Genomic DNA, 23,010 nt, shown 5'->3' with positions numbered 1-23,010 from the left:
CAATCATCAAATCAAGCGATACGAGTCAATTCACTGGATTAAACGATTAAGTGTTGCATTCTTTTTATTTTCCAGACTTTAAAAGCTTTTTTCTTGCATTACTATCATGTTATGATAGTAATATTAAAATTATGTCTACCCTCAAATAATAGTAAATTCTAAGTCACAAGAACAATAGTAAATTTAAATAAACCACATTGCATTTGCTACAATAATTAGATATCGGCTTTTAAAAGTATCGTGTAAAACCTAAAGTTAAAAGCAGTAAAAATGAATAAACTACATAGTATTTGCTGACTACGCAATAATTAGATATCGGCTTTTAAAGTACCATGTGAAGTTAAAAGTATTCTAATTAAATTTTGTTTAATCAACTGAATCCATTTATGGTTGCAAAAGACAAAGTGCGTGAAATCACTATTGCGACACTAATTAATTCAACCTGGAAACTAGGACAAATTTTTCTGACTTTCATCCGCATAAAGTAAAATTATTCTCATAAAATTTTGTCTGCAGTTAGCGGTTTCAGAAAATTTTGCTAACATGGGGTTTGTCTGTAGAATCCTTATTTTAGTATCGGTGTTTTCGTTTAGCTTTTGTATCAAAGGTAAGCATTTTATTTAGATTTTTCGGTATATTTTTAGTAAACAATTAAAATACTTTTTTTTTGCGGTATTTTATTGCACTTTGGTACAGATAAAGTTACTACAAAAAATAAAGAAATTTAAATTTAAATATTAAGGTAGGTTTTAGAAATATTTTAAGTTGATGAAAAAAATTTATAAAACAAATTTTTTTGTTGTACTTTTGTACAAATTGTACAATTGTACTCTCTAATCTCTATGGACTTTCATGTTTCTATTTGTAAATTATCTTTGCTTTTGCTATTCGGTAAATTGAGATGTTTTTCCGTTACTGTCAAAGCTAGTTTTCAGAACTACTCAAAATTGATTTTAAATAAAGTAATTAAATAAATTCCTCACTATTAAAAGCAGGTTTTGAACCAATTGCACTTTCTAAACCCTGTAGACGTTTGTTTTCTTTAGTAAATTAATTTTATTTTTCCTGTAACGCAGCATGAGGTGTTTTATGTTCTGGTGCTATTCCTGCCGGTATGGATAATTGAAAAGTTACGCGATTTTCGTTTCGAAATTAACGAACACCGCGTCAATATTTGGCACTTAGCGAAAAATATATCGTTTAATAAAATGGACTGCAAATGGAGCACTCATTTAAAAATATAACCAAAACTCAAAATGAGCGTTGAAACAAAAGAATTTTTTTCTGTGATAAACAATTCTTCCGAAAAAGACGCGTATCAAATCATTTCTAAATATCGCATAATATATTTAACACAAAAAGTAATCTTAAGTAGCACGGATTTTATGAAAACTTGGTTCATGAAAGAGGATCCTGATATCTGAGGAGAAAAAAGAGCAAAACAATTCTAAAAGAACAATTCCTTAAAAGAAAACATAAAGTCGATTGAATGAAGACTTAGATTGTACAAAGTGATTAATGCATTACGAATTCACTTCGTTTTACTTGCGAATTCTTTTTAAACAGAATACTCATAACAGTAGTTTGAAAAACGAATTCGCATGCTATGTTTCTTTTCTAAAAAAGCCGTGTCCATTTTCTTAAACAAGCATTTCAAACTTTGCCATTTCTTTTTTTTTTCTCAAATACACGTTTTAAGCTACCTCCATTTTCTTAAACATACAATTTGATTTACGTTCTTTTTTTTTCATGCTCCCATTTCGAGCTATATATTTTTTTAATTATCGGGTTTTTTAAGCTATGTCTAAAATAAAGTTCGCCTATAATCAGCTGTTGACAAAATACATTTTCTCATTAAAAAACTGTCTCATTAAAAATCGATATGATTCACTCCACTTAATTTCAAAATAAAGATTCTTGCATTTTTTAGTTTAACTGACGTAGACATAAAAAATTTATGTTCTCCTACTTGGTATGGTATAGTTTGTACAGTGAAATCTCAATTTAGTTCGAAAACATGCCATTTCCATGAGCTGACCGTTTCTCAGAATAAACTTAGAAATATACCTCTAGAGGGCTATCGTTGTTGCTTATGAAATTGTTTGCATTACCTAACAATTAATTATTTTGTTGATGCTTTTTATCAGACATTAAGGATTCAGAGTGCAATTTTATAGATGGTATATGCAAGAATATAAATTGAGATAAAAGTAACTATGATGGGTATAGGAAGTTATTGCAAATTATATGATACTTTATTTCAAAAGCTAGTGGCAGGACCATTATAAGAAAAATGAAAATCGAAATGCTCATATGGAAAAAGCAAGAAAGGAGAATCAGCAGTTTAAGTGAAACATTACAGCAATTATACTTATAAAAGCATTATACCCGGTGAAGTTGAAGTACATGAAATTTATGCAAATTATATTCACTCTGTACAAAAAGAATACCTTAACTACACTTACATAATAGCCAACAGAAATGTGTGCTTTCTGTAGGCTATTATGCAAGTAGTGTAAATCAAATTCTTCTGTAGTGTAAATCAAAGCTTTATAAATTCGAATAAATACTTGATCATTAATACATGAACACTTAAAACTTATATCAAACCACGCATTCTAGTTTTAAATTTTTTTAGAAACTTATGTTTCTTAAATCTTAAGGTCATTTTTCTCGAATCACCAACATCCCATTTTAACATTTATTCTTCGATTTATAGCTTATAAGAGCATATATGCGTTTGCATTGGACCTCACTTTGCTATACATTAAGAAACTAGAAAATATTGTTGTTTAGAGACTAGATAATGGAAGTAGCTGAACGCAATGGGGGCGAGATAAAATCACAAAATAAAAAAACTTTCGTTCTGTGTTAAGAATTTTAAATTGCTATTTAATTTTACAATAACAATGTTGCTGAATAAGAATTCCTAGTAAATGAACAATCTGAATCTTGGAAGTTTTAATTTAATTTTAAAAATGTTTTTAATAATTTTTTAAACTTTAAAAAAATTATATACAACCTTGTTTTAAAAAAAAAATTTAAAGATCTATTACCTGTTCTTTACTGAAATTTGAAATTATGTACAAAACTCAAAAAGAAATATAAATATAACAAGAAAAGAAAAAGACAAAAAGAGAAATATCTTTAAAAAAATTGCATAATGAAATGAAATTTGCATTTATTAAGTTTTTATTTGTGTAAAAGAAAAAAATACTCTTTTTCTACTAGAAAGGTGCTTTCCATTTACGGGTACAGGTACTTTTTTATAAAAGCATAAAGTAGTGTTATGATTTTAATAAAATTATTATTTTTAGGTCAGCGACAAAGATATTTTCCTCGATATGAATACTCAAGTCCAAATGATGGCGACTTCTCACAACAAAACGTTCCACTCCCATTCCTAAATTATCAGCAAAATTTCCCAGGAGACTATGAGCAAGGCGACGGTTATGATTTGAATGATTACGAAGATAAACAACAAGGTCCAAATAATGGATACAACCGAATGTTTCATCGTCGCCGAACGGAGAATCAAACACCAGCGCAATCTGGCTACGATGAGCCACTACCTAGACAGTTACGAAATCAAAAGCAAGGCAGTTATAATGAATATGATCAAGAGCCAAGTTCTTCATCACAAAATCAAAACCAAGACAGACGTAGACAATATGATCAAGGACCAGACTTTTATCCATCTCAAAATCAAAGACAAATTGGAGATAGTCAGTATAATCCAGAAGCAGACTTTGATCCAACGCAAGACCAAACGTTGAGGCAAGGTGTTCCGTATGATCAGAGAGGAAATCCTGATCAGAAAAGTGACTCTCAAGATACAAATACTGATAAAGGACAAAAATTAATTGAATTATTTTCAAATGTTCGAAATCTACATGGGAAATTCGATTCTTTATTACAGCGAATACAGCAAGTATATAATTCAATTCAAAACATGGCGCAATTGATAGAGCAACAGAATCAGTCACCACAACAAAATCAGTCACCACGGACTCAACAACAATTGCAAAATCAACAACAGAGAGAGTATCAACAGCAAAATCAACCACAACAACAAAATCTACAGTTGCGGCAAAATCAACCACAACAACAGAATCAACCACAGCAGCAGAATCTATCCCAACAGACTAATCAACCACAGCTGAAGAATGAACCGCAACAGCCAGATCAACAACAGCAACAGAATGAATCCCAACAGCAGGATCAATCCCAACAACAGGATCAACCCCAACAGCAGAATCAACCACAGCAACAAAATAAACCACCACAGCAGAACCAACCACAACAGCAGAACGAACCACAACAGCGGAATCAATCCCAGCAGACTAATCAACCTCAACAGCAGAATCAACAACAGCAGAACAAACCAGTACAGCTGAATCAACCACAACAACAGAATCAGCTCCAGATACATCTGCAAGATACTTTGTTACAAGAACAGCCGCAAGAGCAATCTCAAAATTCTATTCAGCAGAAAGGTATAAGACAATCTTCAACTCCAGGTCTACTTAATTTTTTTATTGCGCCTCCAACTGCTCAACCAACACTACTTCAAGAAGCACAAACTGAGCCACAACCGCTCTTTAGATTTCTTCACATAGCAGCAGAGTAGTATATAACGTAACGAACGCAACATAACATAAGACATAAATATATTTCTGCGCCATCACATTTGATATTGTCTTCTTTTGAATGTTATTGCAAACACATAATATGAAAATATGTTTGGATTTGGAAGGTAAACAGCATTTTTACTTATTATTTGGAAATAAACGTAGAAGGTTTTATTTGTTACATTGTTCAACAGTTAATTGTAACTCGTGCCATCCAACTCTGTACTGATTTAACATCAATTATTGAACAAATAAGATGTCTTAAGAATATTTTACATTTTTCTGAATTTCCCATCTCTGGCAAAAGTATAATTAAGGCTGTTGCTTCTCAATATAACACAAAAAGAAAATAAAGTTTTTTTTCTCCATACCTTACAGCTTATATNCTTTTAAGGCGCACTTGGCGCATTTTGTCATCCCGTCGGAGGGATGCGAGAGAGAGAAAGGTAGATGTATGTTTGATATAATCGGGAGAGGGTCTCCCTTGGTATTCTAAGAGTTGGAAGCTCTTACTGGAAAACAATGCCTATTTCTTTTGTTTTTAAATAAAGTTAAGTTTTATTGTTTTAAAAATCTGGTCTGCTTATTTATTGGAAAGGAAAGGCATTACAGAGATCATGAACGATCTCCTGCCCGCGGACCTGAATTAATGTACCTACTGCAGGTGACTTGCATTTTTTCACGATATTTCGCGTTATACAATGAGCTGTAGCCGAAATCTATAGATTTGACACGATTTATTGACTTATCGGACATCAATATGAGTGGTAAAATCAAATAAAATTGAACCACTATATTGACCAGTACAAAAAAGTTTATTGAAATTAGCTTACTTACTCCTGATACAGCATTAATTTTTTAACCGTTCTCGAAAAAAAAATCTTAACTCGAATTCACAATAAAACGCACATCGATGAATAATATAACGCACATATCACTATCCGTCAAATTGACAACACTGCCAATCTACAGAAAGAATATAGGGGAATTCCCTAGGCATAACTTTTTCTCTCAACCGAGTTGTCATGATTAAAGTGGGGTTGCAACCTGTCATATTTATTTTGAAAATGGGAGAAATTTCCAAAAGTTCAGTTCGATCGAGATTTCTGGTAAGGATTCGAGGGCCCCCTGAGCTTGAGGACCCCGGGGCACTGCCCCGCCTAGCCCCTAGGTAGCTACGCCACTGCTTCGGCCATGCTGCTGATATTCCATATACTTCAATCCAATAACGAATATTGCTTCCAAAAATTTGGTAGTGTTATAACTTCATGAATCAAGTTTTTTTAATCTTGAAAATGTACCTCTTTATATTTTTTGTGTGACTCCGGAATGAGCACGGATAATCCGCTAACCGGATAATCTGCGCACGGATAATCGAGAGTGTACTGTATATGAAATGTATACAAATTATATTCACTCTGTACAAAAAGAATACCTTAACAACACTTGTATAATAGCCAACAGAAATGTGTGCTTTCTGTTGACTTTTATACAAGCCTAAATCAAAGCTTTATAAATTAGAATAAATACTTGATCATTAATTCATGAACACTTAAAACTTATATCAAACCACGCATTCTGGTTTTAAATTTTTTTCGTAAATCTTAACGTCATTTTTCTCGAATCACCAACATCCCATTTTAACATTTATTCTTCGATTTATAGCTTATAAGAGCATATGCGTTTGCATTGGACCTCACCTTGCTATACATAAAGAAACTAGAAAATATTGTTGTTTAAAGACGCAATGGAGTAAATGAACGCAATGGAGGCGAGATAAAATCACAACACAAAAAAGTTTCGTTCTGTGTTAAGAATTTTAAATTATTATTTAATTTTACAATAACAATACAGCTGAATAAAAATTCCTAGTAGATGAACAATCTGAATCTTGCAAGTTTCAATTTAGTTTTAAAAATGTTTTTAATATTTTATTAAACTTCAAAGAAATTATATACAACCTTGTTTTAAAAAAAATTTTAAAGATCTATTACCTGCTCTTTACTGAAATTTGAAATTATGTACAAAAATCGAAAAGAAATATAAATAGAACAAGAAAAGAAAAATACAAAAAAAATATATTAAAAAAATTGCATAATGGACTGAAATTTGTATTTATTAACTTTTTATTTGTGTAAAAGAAAAAAATACTATTTTCCTACTAGAATGGTACTTTCCATTTACGGGTACAGATCATTTTTATAAAAATATAAAGTAGTGTTATGATTGTAATAAAATTATTGCTTTCAGGTCAGCGACAAAGATATTTTCCTCGATATGAATACTCCGGTCCAAGCGATGGCGACTTCTCACAACAAAACGTTCCAGACCCATTCTTAAATTATCAGCAAAATTTTCCGGAAGACTATGAGCTAGGTGAAGATTATGATTTAAATGATTACGAAGATAAACAACAAGGTCCAAATAACGGATACAACCGAATGTTTCATCGTCGCCGAACGGAGAATCAAACTCCAACGCAATCTAGTTACGATGAGCCACTACCTAGACAATTACGAAATCAAAAACAAAGCAGTTATAACGAATATGATCAAGAGCCAAGTTCTTCATCACAAAATCAAAACCAAGACAGAGGTAGACAATATGATCAAAGACCAGATTTCTATCCATCTCAAAATCAAAGACAAATCGGAGATAGTCAGTATAATCCAGAAGCAGACTTCGATCTAGCACAAGACCAGACGTTGAGGCAAGGTGCTCCATATGATCAGAGAAGAAATCCAGATCGGAAAAGTGACTCTCAAGATACAAATACTGATAAAGGACAAAAATTAATTGAGCTATTTTCAAATGTTCAAAATCTACATGGGAAATTCGATTCTATATTACAACGAATACAGCAAGTATATAATTCATTTCAAAACATGGCGCAATTGATAGAGCAACAGAATCAGTCAGCACAACAAAATCAGTCACCACAGACTCAACGACAACTGCAAAATCAACAACAGAGAAAATATCATCAACAACAACAAAATCAACCACAACAGCAGAATCAATCCCAACAGACTAATCAATCACAACTTCAGAGTCAACCACAACAGCAGAATCAGCCACAACAGCAGAATCAATCCCAACAGACTAATCAATCACAACTACGGAATCAGCCACAACAGCAGAATCAACCACAACAGCAGAATCAACCACAACAGCAGGATCAATCCCAACAACAAAATAAACCACAACAGCAGAACGAACCACAGCAGCAGAATCAATCCCAGCAGACTAATCAGCCTCAACAGCAGAATCAACAACAGAACAAACCACTACAGCTGAATCAACCACAACAACAGAATCAGCTCCAGATACATCTGCAAAATACTTTGTTACAAGAACAGCCACAAGAACAATCCCAAAATTCTATTCAGCAGAAAGGTATAAAACAATCTTCAACTCCAGGTCTACTTAATTTTTTTATTGCGCCTCCAACTGCTCAACCAACACTACTTCAAGAAGCACAAACTGAGCCACAACCGCTCTTTAGATTTCTTCACATAGCAGCAGAGTAGTATATAACGTAACGAACGCAACATAACATAAGACATAAATATATTTCTGCGCCATCACATTTGATATTGTCTTCTTTTGAATGTTATTGCAAACACATAATATGAAAATATGTTTGGATTTGGAAGGTAAACAGCATTTTTACTTATTATTTGGAAATAAACGTAGAAGGTTTTATTTGTTACATTGTTCAGCAGTTAATTGTAAGTCGTGATATCCAACTCTGTGCTGATTTAACATCAATTATTAAACAAATAAGATGTCCTAAGGATATTTTACATTTCTCTGAATTTCCCATCTCTGGCAAAAGTATAATTAACACTGTTGTTTCTCAATATAACACAAAAAGAAAATAAAGTTTTTTTCCCATACCTTACAGCTTATATAATTTTTTAAGGGATTACACTAGAGAACAATTTCTTTTCTTTTTTCGTTTTTTGTTCCATGAGATTTTTTTAACGGATTTTAGATATTTTAACTCTTCTGATTTCAAATCTGCAATCGATTCATTTCTCCAATCAACAGTTTTTTTAAATGACATTTCTAGTAAATTTTTTGGCGAAATATGTAAGTTTAAAAACGTTATAAATAACAGGGAGTCGCATAAATGTCGAAACAAGCATCTTGGAGAAGTTAGGGCACATCATCAGTATTAAAACTGCATACGAGCCCTTGCCCGGAAATTTCCTTTTACACGGATAGATACACTTTTCTATTATGATCTGTTTCGAAGCACACAAGAAAGCATCCCAAGAAGCGTATGACGATAATTCTGGTCATGGAATCTAATGTAATTTTAATCCTGATAATGTGCCCTAACTTCCTCTAGAAGTTTATCGCATTATTTATGTGACTCCCTGTTATATATAACGTTTTTAAACTTGTACATTTTGACAAAAAAATAGACTAAAAATGTCATTTTATAAAGATTTGTAGCTCTAGGAACAAAAACTTATTTCAGATTTTAAATATCCACCCCTAAATTTGGCAAGATCAAACATTTTTATAAATACAATAAGACATTTGTTCCCTAGTGTTATTTACACTATTTCAAAAAGCTTTTCTCAATCTTTCACAAAATGGGTTAGCAGTAAATGTAATTTTGAAAATTTAGAAAGAGTTATGTAGAAATTGCTCATAACCTTTATCCCCTTGTCAGCCTATATAAACAATTGGGTACTTGCACTTCAAGCAGAAGAAGACCTTCCATACCCACACATGTGACCTATGATGTCAGCGCTAGCTAATCTTTATCAGCTAAATGGCGTATTAAAGGTGAGCTAAATTTCTCTACATATGTTAGAATGTTAATTTACGATACGTTAATTAGATACTGAGCCGTATCGTACATCGAATTAGTTGACATATAATTCTTTCTCCTCCACTTCTTTTACTTAACTTAGATTGAATATTTGTTTGTGTATTTTATTGTAACCTAATTTTTTTTTTTAAATTTGTGTACCTAGCAACTTCGATATATAATTAGTTTGTTTATGCTCCACAAGGTTTCGTGCCTGTCCTTGTGCTAAGTCTCTGTGTAAATATATGGCGAAAGAATTGAAATCTTTGAGAAAGAATCCTTGTGTAAGAATTTAGAATATGTCACTTAAGAGAATCGATACTTGGTGGGCTTGTCTTACTCGAAATAGAATGGAAAGAACAATTGCTAACATAAGCAAATGTTACGTTTTAGCATAGAATCAGGATCGAGATACCCACACTACGTCATTGCAGGTATCCAATTGACAAACCAATGGAATTATAAATAAAAATGTTTTAAAGAAAACAAAACCCAATCTTCTCCAATTTTCTGGTAATTTATTATGTGTATTAGATACAATTAAACAAAATCTTATAATACATACTTTAATTTAAGCACTTGATACATAAACACATGAAGAACTAATTTCATGTGGAAGCCTTATTGTGAGACAATAACAAGCCATATATTCAAAAGGAAAATTTTTTAAAAAAATTTTAGGGTTAAAATTATAATCTAATTAAAAATATTTGAGAAAAAGTCTTGTGAGAATCTTTGAGTCTTTGAGATTTTAAAAACGCATTACACATTCCTGATTATTTTTTAATTTCTATAATGAAAATATACATAATTTGCTTTTAAAATTATCACTTAAATAATTTTTTAGATTAAAAAAATAAATGTTATTTCCTTCCACTTGATACCATCCATTCTAAATTTGCTACTACTCTTTTGTATAAGCCTTATTGTCACTGTGACTTTTCATTGTTTCACTATAAGTAGTTTCATATACTTAAATGAATTTACTCATGATAATTATTCATTTATTTTGTGTTTATTAAACAGTAGGATACATTAGGTAAATCTCTGCATATCACGTTGAAAGTAAGAACCTTTCTCAACGCTTTATACTTTTGCTTTCAAACTTAATGAACTTTTTAAACTTAATGCGAATGTTTAAACTACTAATCTGAAACGCAACATTCTCTCTTAAAAAAAGGCAAAACATTTTTACAAGTAACAGACCAAAATTTAATATTAAGAAATTTGTATAATGGAGAAATTTAACAATTTCACGTAGCATCTCACACTTCAGCATACAGATAAACATACGTTGTGCTCAGCACAATTTTTCCCAGGTTCTTCACGCCGTTTGGCCCATGGCACATCCAGCCTACTGTTTCTTTCCTTCGTCCATGGTCGTTGGCCTCTAGTCCTTTACATTTTGCCCTTTCACAACCTGTTCGCATTTATCTTTGATTCATGGTCTTCCTTTTGCTAACCTGGAGAATTCAGGGTTCAAGAGAAAGATACATGAGTCGATTTTTCAGTTGGCATTGCTGCTCAATAATACTGATAACCAATGCAATTAGTACGCAGTGTAATTATTAGAAACAATCTTGTTTATCTAAGGAGCTTGTGCAGGGTGCTACGTGCAAATGCTAAACCTCTCTTATGTTTTTTTTTCATTTATTTTCAATCAATTTTATAAAGGGTGAAATTCTCCATCGTAAATAGCATAAATATGCGATGTATCCAGTACAAATCGTTCTTTTGAAGTCATTCTAAAGTTATTAACATTCTTCATTTTGCCTAACTTTCCAAAAAGTCGAACTGCATCTAAATTATTGCTCGGTACAGAAGCGGCAAACCCTTTACCATAGGCAAATGACTCCAGCAATTTTTTAAGCACGGCTTCTGCTACTACAGGTGTCTCGGCATATAAAGGTCCCACTCTGCAAGCACCTTGTATATTAAGTTTTATACTACCGTAACCTGTACATCTGCTACCACTAATCGCTACGACAGTCCTACCATAAGCATCGAGGCAATTGGAAACGACATCTTCTTTGCGATCGAATCCTATAATTTTGCGGTCGTATTCCACAACCTCGGATATGAATTCTTCACGAAAGTACTGCATTTCCGTATTTGGTTGATTACCAAAAGATAAACATCTGGGATTGACATCTTCTTGGCTTTCAAAGTCGATAATAATGTAGTCCTTTTCTAAAATTGGAGTATATGGAGCGTACACTGGAAGAAAACGGGCCTCCGTCAGTAGAGTCATGTTTCTGTTGCCAACGCGTGGAGAGTGATGCAGAATCATCTAAAAGAATAATGTTGAGTTTTCAGTATAAATTTATGAGTTTCAAAACTAATTTAGCATATAATTTTATGAATTTTGCACCAGAAGCAAAACTATCCCCAAGAGTCTTGAACACTTAAGGGGATTCGCGTTAATGGGGGTTTGGGATGGGCTTATTCTTGTTGACAAGAGGGGAGGAGAGCTGCTAAAATTCCATTATTTTCAATTCTTTTTAAATGCAAAAAAAAATTTGCAAAAATTTTAAAAATACTTTTTTTTAATTAATTAAATTAAAATTTTAATTTATTTTTTTTTAAAAATTGGAAATGACTGATAAAATGCTGAAAAAGGAAACAATACAAAAAAAAATTTCAAAAAGTTTTAACCTAATTAATGTTTTATTTTCAAATTTGAATTAAAAATTAAATTTTTTTTTCATGCAAAATTACGTTTCTCATTTGAAAATAATCTTGAAATTGTTAAAAGAAGATTGCTACAGCCGGGTGTGCTGTAGTTCTAATATTCCTGATAACAATGTTTTGTTCTGATTTTTACCTTTTAGTCCTGATTTTTATCTCTTTATTCTGATATTCCTGATTTTTGTGTGTGTTCGTACGTCTCATTTTCTAAGAATATAAGTGTACATTTTTTAAAAAAATCGATTTCAAGAATCGAAAAGTTTTGATCGGTTCAACATCTTTTTATTTTAATTAATAATGGTAGGGGAAATAGCGAAATTCGATAATTCCAATATTTGCAGTCAAAATTCTTAAAAATGTGCTTGTTTGATCTGCTCCTAAGCAATAAAGATCTGCATGGACGAAGATTCGAAGTGATATTTGTATATCTTTGAGTAAATTAGCTTTAAATATTATTCGTTGAAAATAAAAAGTACATATTTAGCTTTTATTTATTGTTTGAAAGCTTCAATGGCAAAATCTATAAATTAATGAAAAGTCTCTGAGAAACCCTCTCATTGCAAAATCTATAAATCCTGGAAAAGACACTGATAAACCCTTTTATTGCAAAAGCTATGAATCCTTGAAAAGACACTGATAAACCCTTTCATTACCAAAAACTATGAATCCTTGAAAAGACTCTAAGAAGCCATTTCATTGTAAAATCTATAAATCCTTGAAAAGACTCTGAGAATGTACTCTCTGTAGTAGACTCTGTTTTTATGTATAAAAAGTACTTACTTTTAACACGTACATGTACACACTTTGCATCGCTATTCTGGAATTATCTGAACATGTAAAATATATTTTTCAAAGTAAGTTTTCTTCCTTAGACAAACAGACTAACACTTTAGAAATTATCAGGATTTTCTATTTAAAAAGTTCGATTCTGTACTTGCACTTATTTACGCATCTTACATACAAGACAAGAGAGGTATTGTTTCCTAAGTAATTTTTATTCATTTGAATGAGTATAAACATGAATTAAAAGGGCTCGTATTTCAAAAGTTAAAATGGGTTTTTATTTAAAAAATACTATTGTTGAATTGAAGAAGATCCGTATAGCTTCAAAACTTTTAATCCTATCGACTCGAATTTTATCTCATTCAGTATTAAAAAAAATAATCAAATAATATACTTTACATATTCGGATAGTCCCTCGGCGGCAGTAAAGTAAAAAGTATTCCAAGTCGTGTTGAAAGTAATACTTCTTACTTGTTCTATCGACTCATGTATCGTCTCATTTAATTTAACATAAAATAGATGGTAAACAATGCTTCTTTTGTTTAAATAGCAACATCAGATGTGCAAATAGTCACAAGTACAAATTTATATTTCTTGTGCATAAAACGTTTTCAACTTCCAAGCTATTATCCCCATAGTTTCAGGTTTCATTATATTCAGCGTAAAATATATATTAGGAACAATACCTGTCTCCCTAGAAAATTTCCCTCTTCAATTTTCCCTTTTGAATACTACAATATCCCGAAAAATGGGGAAAGCGCGGTATCATTTATCACGACATAACAACACTTTTTGTCAAAGTATTAATATTCCCGAAGAAACACCTTTTTTCTGCTATATGCATTATAATTATTTGGCTAAATTGCAAGCAAATTATGATAGGATAATTATTTTCAATATATAAAATTACGAACAATTTTGATAGGATTAATTCGCTCCATAACAGCAGCTGTGATGGAGCGAATTAATCCTATCGAAATTGTTCGTAATTTTATATATTGAAAATAATTCAAAACTTCATAATTGCGCTTGGTTTATTTGGATTTATTTTTTATGCTATAAATTTTATGTCACTATAGTTGAAGGAAAATTTGTTATGAAGAGTTTCAAGCGCAAAATTGCGTCTTCATAATTTTATTTAATCGTGTCAATGTTTGCACTTTCAGCGTTGTAGTTTGTTGCCGAAAAAAATTTCCTCATGTTACTTGTTGACTGTATCCAAGTGCACTCGGAACCTTCTTCAACTCCCAAAACACTCGAAGAGTGTCATTTCATACCTTCATAGACGAAACGTGTGAAATTTAAAAACTTATCAATATAAATTGATATTAACTAACACTAAAATAACATCTTTTTCCGGGAAATCTTAATTTTAATTTTTTTAAATTTCACTTGGAACCTTATTGCACAAACTCTTGAATTATTTACCGTCAAAACGTGTAAATTTTTAGATAAATTTTATTTACTTTTAAGTATTTATGTTGACTTGATTACGTCTGCAGCCCACATAGGTTTTGTGAATTTTAATTTGAAAAAAAAATTGAAATTGCCTTACTATTTAATGACTGAATCATACATTCAAAATTTTAAAATGAAGATTTTTATGATTTTTAGTACTATATAATTAAATAACACTACTACTCAACATTAAAAATGCCCTTTATATAAAAATATGTGTTCCTTGTATATGATTGGCAGAAAATATTGAATATTTAATTATTTTTTATTTATCACGCATCATTTTCGTAAAACTCCATATTTGATCTTGGCGACAAAACGTATTTTAAAAGCACACAACAATCGCCTACTTGGCGACATTTTGTCTGTCTTGGGGACATTTTTGTCAACAAAAGCCTTTTTTACCTTCCCGAAGTTCTGAGGCTCTGGATACGTCAGAAAGCGAGCTATCCGAGAATTCACAAGAAACTTGGCTACTTTCTCCTACAAAAACAATACGAGATGAATGATTCTGGTTATGTATGGTTCAAGCATCGTTTTCTTTATAACGAATCACATAATATTGGGTTGTTTATAACTTTATTTTTGAGAGCAGAAATCATAATTCGTGGAAAGAAAGGTATGGATCTTCAGATAAAGTATGTTTTTATGTCTGATTTCGTACTGTTAAATATCGTCTTTCCTAACTAATTAGCATATTTGAAGTCATCTCCTCGAATCATTTAGATTAAGTCATAGTTCGTGAAAATCCAATCATTAGATCAAGAATTATTCAGAGTGTATCGTTTGTTGTTGCCTTTTTTTTTATTTTTTTTTATTTAGAACTGTACATGAAAAAATTAATACCTCTGACATGTTTGTTTCAAGCTGTTATTGTGGGCTATTGAAATACATAAAATCGTATTTTCGGAAAAATGGTGCATGATAAACAAAAATATAATGACCTATCAGTTATTTTCAGTCTGGGATATACAAGAAATGCCCATTAATGGAACTAGTTTCCATTAAGGAACATTTTTCATGTAGTACTGTGTCAAAATACAAATTTTATTTAAATTTAAGTAAATTGCTTCACGGTTAATTTTGTAATGCAACATTTATTAACAAGGTAAGTGCATCGATCTAAGTGTCACGTTCATGAAATGAAAAACAAGTAAAATTTTTGACCTAAATCGAACACAAACTGACATTTTCACTTATAAAGAAGAAGATTTTGTTTAATTTGAGTGAAAATAACTATTATATGAAATGAGAAACTATTCGTACTCTTGAACCATGATTTATTTTTTTAAAATTAATACAGTGTGCTTACCTTCTTAGCCAAACCATGGTTCCAGTAATCTGGATGTATTGTCATACAGCCAGCAGTTGATAAGGTGTCAGAGCTATTTTTTATGCTTCCGAATCCAATCACTCTTTCTATTCATTGAGAAAGAAATTATTATTTGAATATTTTGACAGTAAAAAAAAATTATAATCAACTGTAAAATGCACTGCAGATACTATACCGTAGGAAGACACAATATACGAGGTTGTTTATGATGTTGGATTTATTGAAATTTTTTTTTAAGATTGCTCAATCTTTGTAAACTTAGAGGAAAGGCTCTTAATATGAGATAATCTTTTTATAATCAAGATTAGGGCATAGCAATTATGATATTATAAGGAAAGTACGTGTGGCTGGTAATGGCCTGTATAGCCTGATTGGTGGGGCATTGGGCCCATATCCAAGAGGTGGTGAGTTCGATCCTCGCATGCCGAAAACTTGCCGTGTAGTAAATGGTGACTTGTCTGCAATAAATCACTGGCGTCACAAAGTCCTCCATGTTCTCATAACAAATAATACCTCTTTGGGTACTGAATTGGAGATTTATTGTTCTCTGGTCCAGGTCAAAATTACAATCTGTGGATGAATGAATGATTGTAAGAATGGGTCCACTCTAAGATCGGGTGTTAGGTATGGGTGTAGTAGAAGTCGAATTCCTGCCCATAGATGGATCCCCTGGAAAACAAGAACAATCCCACCCCTTGCCTTAATGGCCTGCGACAACAGCAACAACAACGAAAGGACTTTTATTGAAAAGTATAAGTGATATATTGCAAAGTAACAAAAAATAGTTCAGAAAAGATGTACATTTCAGCATATATAAATGGATGTTTCTTGCATAGTTACTTTTCAGCAAAAAGCAATCTCGGTATATAATAGGTATAAATAATAGGTATAATAATATAGATATAAAATTCACATCCTTAAAAAAAAAAATTATTTTTTCTGACGCTCTACCTTATTGCCTATTTGTTTGTATATAATCGCCTATTTGCTTCTTGACATTTTAGCGTAGAATATGAAAGTGCTCGAAAAAATTTCTAAGTCGCATGTTAGTTAATTCAAAAACATTCGCTTTATTATTTAATTACTTAACTAAAAAAGAGCAAGTGCAAAGCGAGAAATCTAGTTTAAGAACATGCTATAATTATATCCTATTAACTCCAAAATGTTGCTCTTAAATATCTCCTTATACTCTCTTCCACTATAAGCTCCTAAAATATTAATCGATTTGCACTCCAGCAATCGTTGTAACGTCAAATAAGCAGAGTTTGGCTGATTTTAGGTATCCCCACTTCAAATCCCCATACATGCTTTTTATTTTCACAATGTTTTGTTTTGTTTTTTATTCAGCACTGCTCTTTAATCCATAATCAGCAAAAAAAAGTAAACCCCCAAACCATCCCAATGCCAATTGAAGAAAAAAAATAGTCAACTTAATATTTAAACGGTCCTTTAGACATTAGAATGTCAGCATTTCGCACTTAGCATTCCTGTACTGCCATGCAGTTGAAAAAACAACGTAAATGTTTCACGACTGATTCAGATAAAAGTTGTTAAGTACTTCAGGAGAAGGAAATCTTTTTTTAACGTTTTCATCTGTTGCTACAAGAAAAGCTTGAGGATCCACTTTATGGCACAACTCATAGCTTGAAGAACAATCCTGAAATGTTAATTCTCTTCTCAGCCTGATCACCTGACTAATATCTTCTTCTCTCATAGATCTGACTCATAAATACAACTAAAAATCTCACTTACCTGATTTTTCCACTACGCTCTTCAATAGCGTTGACATATGCCTTTTAGTTTTGTTCATGATTAAGTAGTGTTTCTCAGTACTGATTAATTAATTTTTCTTATTCATACCCTTACGGAGAACAAGTATTCGTATTCAACTAGGTAACTATTAAAAAAAAATAATGCGTGGAGTCCCCCCGCGTGGAAGACGTTAAACTTCGTTACCTGAGACGTTAATTGTAGAAGAATCAGGAGTCATAGAAGGATCACTAGTTCTATTCAACGACTCTTTTCCCTACTCCGCTCACTTCCGTGCTCTGTAATAACGGTAATATTGTGCATTTTTCCTTCGTGGACCTCTTGAACCAGAGGAAGTGTTTGTGGTTGCCTCATCGTCTCGCCATGGAAAATGTATTTGTATTAATAATGTATGTGAATGCGTCATAATGTAATTTCAAAAGAGAAAACCTAACAATCAATTGATGTTCACAAGAGACGTACCTTGACATAACCTTAAATCCGTCGCATTGTCCGTGGGATTGTTTTCACTCATTTTTTACAATTGTTATCCACTAAATTTGAAAATAAAAAATACTATCCTATTAAATTATATGTGTATCAAATCAAACTAAAAAAATATTTATAGAAAAACAATACTTTTATGACTTCTATTATTTTTATGCTAGTGAGAACCAAAACAATATGGAAATGAATGAGGGAAAACTGGATCCTACCACGTGATTTCCCGGCAAATAAAAATGTAGCGTTAAACGTTTAACGCAACCTTGTTGGAAGTCGCATAAGAAGTATAACTTCAAAAAAAAACATAGTATACGTTTATAAAAATGTATATTACTTAAGGAAATCTTTTTTTTACCGTTTTCATCTGTTGCTATAAGGAAAGCTTGAGGATCCACTTTATGGCACAACTCATAGCTTGAAATACTATCCTGAAATGTTAATTCTCTTCTCAGCCTGATCATCTGACTAATATCTTCTTCTCGCATAGATCTCAACTTATAGAAAATATCTGGTGCTTTTTTCGAAGAAAATCTTCTGGACCTTTAAAATAAATTTAGGACAATTTTACTTCAGAGGTCATATACAGGTCGTCGATTTAAAATGATTCCAAAAACATCGACATCAATCAATTAAGGCCTGTTCTTCAAAAACACAATTGTCATATTAAATAATGTTTTATAGTTATTCTTAGATTAATTTTAGCTAACGCCTTCTAAGCCAATTATTAAAATGGCGCAAAACGTCAACGTGTTGAAAAGCCGCAGTTTTGTGAAAATAATAAGCGTTTGGTTTGATTTTTATTGTTCGAAAAGTGTTTCGCTTCATTGTTTCATTATTCCAAGCCATTTGTTATGTTTCTAATAGAAAAAAAACCCTTTCAGCCAAATACATTTCTTGTTGTACCTCAATTTGGCGAAATATTTCTTAGCAACAAAACATTTTTTTCTCCTAATTTTTGAAAAATTTCCTTTTTTAATTATATTTTTTAAAACTTTTTATTGGATAATTTTAGGAACCATTTGTTAAATCCTAATAAGAAAGAAATTGCCTGAATTATCCATACCAAAAAAAGTAAAACCGAATTCGATTCTCGGTGCACCTCAATTTAACGAAATATTTTTAATCGCCAAAAAACTTTTTTTCCCTGATTTCTGAAGAATTTCTGTTTAATTCTATTTTTTAAAAACTTTTCTTGAATAATTTCATGAATCATTTCTTGAAACCCTAATAAGAAAATGATTACCATTTCTGGAAATCGCCTGAATTATCGATAGCTAAGGAAGTGAACATGCAAGACGTGAACATAAATAAGAACATATGAAAGAACTTCTTAATTTAATGAATCCAAAAGAAACAGGTATTTATAAGGAAGTAATTATTGCAGACAAAGTTTAACTGCGTGGAACAATCAGAACTATTAAAAGAAGCTAAAGCATCTGGACGCGCATCAAAAAAAAAAAAAAATGGTGGTTCATAAGAACATTATTAAAATGTAATAATAAATTAAAAAACAAAGATGTTGACATTGTTTGAAATAGATGTTTTTTCATGTAAATACATCCTATACGATTTTTGATAAACCAGTACGGTTGTTTTTGTGACTGAACCGTTAAAAAATATTTAGTTTTCGATATCCCAAAGTTTTGATATCGCAAAATGTTCTGTGTTTCATTTTCGGATCATAATATTTAGATTTAACTGTACAAACATCTGAAAAATTAGTATTAATTTATTATTATGCGCTTGGGATAGTTGGTGAAATTGTAAGGACTGTACAAATCGTTACAAGCTTATTTTAAAATCTTTGTGGGATGTAGATCACAGATTCATTTCAGACCATTTAAGAAGCACAAGAAACATCAGGGAAAAAAAATTATCACATTATAACATTTATAATTTATAACATTTTAAAATATGTACTAATTTAAAAAAAAAACTTACATTTGTGAAAATTTAATGAATATCAGAAAAGACGTTGGATGGCAATGAATCTTTGAAAAAATCATCAATTTTTGATAACTGAACGAAAACATTATTCAAGAGAAACTGACTGTCTGACCCAAAATCCTCAGTAGACAAAATAACCATAAAACACGATTAATGTATGATTCAAAAAAATACCGTAAAATACGATCTTTTTATGGTTTATTTATCCTACTTTTAACATGGTATTTAAAACAATTTGCTTAAATTAATTTGCTTGCTTTTAGCTGAATTCAAAGTACTACAGGCAAATAACAATTCAAAGTTAATGCATGTAAGCCTATTCTACGTTATGTTTATTTTGAGAAAAATAAACTTTATTTAATAACATTCTTAATAATACTTGCTTATTGTTCTTGTATCTGAAGCAATGCACTTAAGCACTTAATGCTATAAAGCAATGCAATAAAGCACTTTTTATGATTATTAACATTTCTAAACATTATTATCGAAACATTTTAAAAATTGCGAATCGATGTCATTCTTATCAAATTTCTTTAAGAATTCACTGGAAGACTTTAACCAAATAAGTTCCGATGCATAAATTCCTTTAATTAATATTTCTAATCTAAAAAGAACAAAATCACAGAGGGAAAAAAACAGAAATTAATTTCTGTAAAATTACATAAGTTCTTGTTATTTTATGTTCAGTTCATTCTTTCAAAATTTTTCAAGACGAGAATTCATAAAAAGACTTTAACCAAATAAGTTCCAATGCATAAATTATTTTAATATTTTTAACCTCAAAAGAACAATTCTGCGTAGTAAAAATTTAGAGAAAAAAAATCAGATGATCTGTTAAATTACATTAGCTCTTGTTATTTTATGCTCAGTTCATTCTTTTCAAAATTCTTTAAAACGAGAATTCATAAGAAGACTTTAACCAAATAAGTTGGATGTATAAATTATTTTAATAATATTTTTAACCTCAAAAGAACAATTCCGCATAGAATGTTAGAGAGAGAAAGAAAAAAAAAAAAAAAAACAGAATAGCTGTTAAATTGCATAAGTTCCTGTTATTTTATGTATCTTTCTTATTATCGGTCTTAAATATAAAAGTTACTGAAAGTTAAAATTTTTAAAGTTAAGATATTTCAATGTATTTTTTATTTCAGTTCATAACAAATTAGGCATCCATTTTGTTTGGTAAGTAGTGGCTTCTACTAGTCGGCTTTGACCGCGGTTCGTTCCTGCGTAGTGACAACTGGGTATTCTAATGTTACATCCTCGGTAAATTTAGAGCCGGGCTTAGCCCATTTTTTAAGAGACAGGGAGAATAGTTTAGAATATTCTATTTACTTATTTACTTAAAACTACTGATTTCCTGAGTATATTTTTCTGTATTTTTACAGATTTCGCTTTTAATTCTCGGTAATTTTACATCATACTTCTGATAAATGATTAACGATTGATTGGTAATTATTAATTAAGTTACTTAAATTTAATAGCTGATGTCCAGTAAGCCACATGCCGATTCTGAAGTTGTATTTGGAGTTAGGTAATAACATTTAGCATTAGTGGTAACAAATCATCTTCGATTTATGATATGCCTAATGAATTATCTAGATTTTGTGTCATGAGAAACTTATGTAAGTAAAAACATTTCTTGGGAAAACCAAAACTGCGCTTTTAACACTTACTTTCAGAAGAGATTATTATATCAAAAAGATACTTTGATGTGGATGTGCAATGCATAAAATAAAAGATAGAATAAAGTAAAATAAAAAAATTCTAAAAAAAACTGTTTTTCCGGAATAAATTTAGATCTAATGATCGGGGGACAATTGGGACCATGTTTTCCGGCTATCCCCTATATTTCGAGAGTTAGAATGTCACTATATTAGAGAGTTTGTCCATCAAAAATGAGGAGCAGAGAAAATACGTATTTGTGTTATTGAATCCTGGAGCGCGAAGATTTAAATAAAAGTTATTCAACGTGTTTTTTTTTTCCAGCACTTCATATTTTTTGAGATCTTTTCTAAGCTTCAAAAGCTTATTCAAAACATTCTGTTTGCCACATAACTAAAAATAAATTCAACCAAAACTTAACAAACAAGCGGAAAGGAAAATAACTAAATATGTTTCTGCAACAAAAAAGAATTGCTCAGCACAACAACTTAAGACTATAAATTACCGATAAGAATAACCGAAAGAATAATTGTAATTACAAATTATTCTCTTAGATTTGATAAAATAATATAAATATTAAGTAAATGTAAAATGCGAAATGAAGCTGTTTACGATTTAAATTAAAACATGAATTTTCCTTATTTTGATTTTTGAACAAAAGAATATTTGTTAAATTTCCTCTTTTTGATCGAAACACCCGTGTCACTAACATTCCATTGATTAGGATTACAAACATCATTTACTTTGAAAATTGAGAATTGTTATATTTCTACATTGCAATATCTAACTAATGTGAGTATAGTAAAAATCTTTTCTTTTTCCTTTATTTAAATTTATTTATTTTCGGTACATTTAACCTTTCATTTTCCTTTTTGATCAAACCATCTTTTATCAATTTTCAAATTTATGTGCTTTTTATTTAGTTGTCGGTGTAATTTGCAGGGTGTCACATAATAACCTCATTTAATATCTATTTTTGTGAATTTTTGTTAAAATGTGAAGTTTAAAAAAATACATTAGGTGTCATAAATCAATATTTAAACGAAGAAAAATTCAATATCGAATCACGAGTGAAAAGGCCTGGAATGAAAACATCAAAACCTGTTTGATTGCCGGAGGAAGCAGAGAGGATTTGGTAAGTGACAGCTAGAAACACTCAAGCTATCAAACTGGCTTTTCATGTTTTTAATCCCGGCTTCTCGCTAATGATGAGACAGAATTCCATAATGTTTTCACTTTTTTCCCTCACAAATATTAATTTGCGAACTCTAATGTGTTCACATTTTAGGCTTCATTTTTGACAAGGATTCTAAATATATATATAACGGGTGGTGATTACGAAACCACGTGTACGTTTATTGTATTTAATAACGTATTGTATTAATATTGTATTTTATTTAGTAATAATTATTAGTATTTAATAT

At 30.9% G+C, this 23,010-nt stretch overlaps 2 protein-coding genes across 4 annotated transcripts; one reads left to right on the top strand and one right to left on the bottom strand.

Moving 5' to 3' along the window:
* Positions 1-412: 412 nt before the first annotated feature.
* LOC107436621 (putative uncharacterized protein DDB_G0271606) lies at positions 413-8,530 on the top strand. Of its 2 annotated transcripts, none has more exons than XM_016048393.2 (2): positions 413-607; positions 6,882-8,530. In XM_016048393.2, exons 1-2 carry the CDS (start codon positions 544-546, stop codon positions 8,159-8,161), a joined length of 1,344 nt encoding a protein of 447 aa, XP_015903879.2. In that variant the 5' UTR covers positions 413-543; the 3' UTR covers positions 8,162-8,530. The 2 variants fall into 2 exon arrangements, with proteins under 2 accessions (XP_015903879.2, XP_042903894.1); XM_043047960.2 differs by lacking the exon at positions 6,882-8,530 and adding an exon at positions 3,318-5,002 and having other exon boundaries at positions 435-607.
* Positions 8,531-9,957: 1,427 nt separating this feature from the next.
* On the bottom strand, positions 9,958-20,071 carry LOC107436655 (uncharacterized). 2 transcript variants are annotated; one of them, XM_016048444.3, is made up of 4 exons: positions 19,916-20,071; positions 18,330-18,514; positions 15,701-15,807; positions 9,958-11,749 (listed from the first exon to the last, which is right to left on the bottom strand). In XM_016048444.3, exons 1-4 carry the CDS (start codon positions 20,005-20,007, stop codon positions 11,126-11,128), a joined length of 1,008 nt encoding a protein of 335 aa, XP_015903930.1. In that variant the 5' UTR covers positions 20,008-20,071; the 3' UTR covers positions 9,958-11,125. The 2 variants fall into 2 exon arrangements, with proteins under 2 accessions (XP_015903930.1, XP_071039139.1); XM_071183038.1 differs by lacking the exons at positions 18,330-18,514; positions 19,916-20,071 and adding an exon at positions 17,307-17,638 and having other exon boundaries at positions 15,701-15,808.
* Between the last annotated feature and the right edge of the window lie 2,939 nt (positions 20,072-23,010).

Source organism: Parasteatoda tepidariorum, chromosome 7 (genome assembly GCF_043381705.1).
Source record: "Parasteatoda tepidariorum isolate YZ-2023 chromosome 7, CAS_Ptep_4.0, whole genome shotgun sequence".
Taxonomy (NCBI): Eukaryota; Metazoa; Arthropoda; class Arachnida; order Araneae; family Theridiidae; genus Parasteatoda; species Parasteatoda tepidariorum.
The sequence above is the reverse complement of the archived record's forward strand: the minus strand, read 5'-3'. Positions and strand labels throughout refer to the sequence as shown.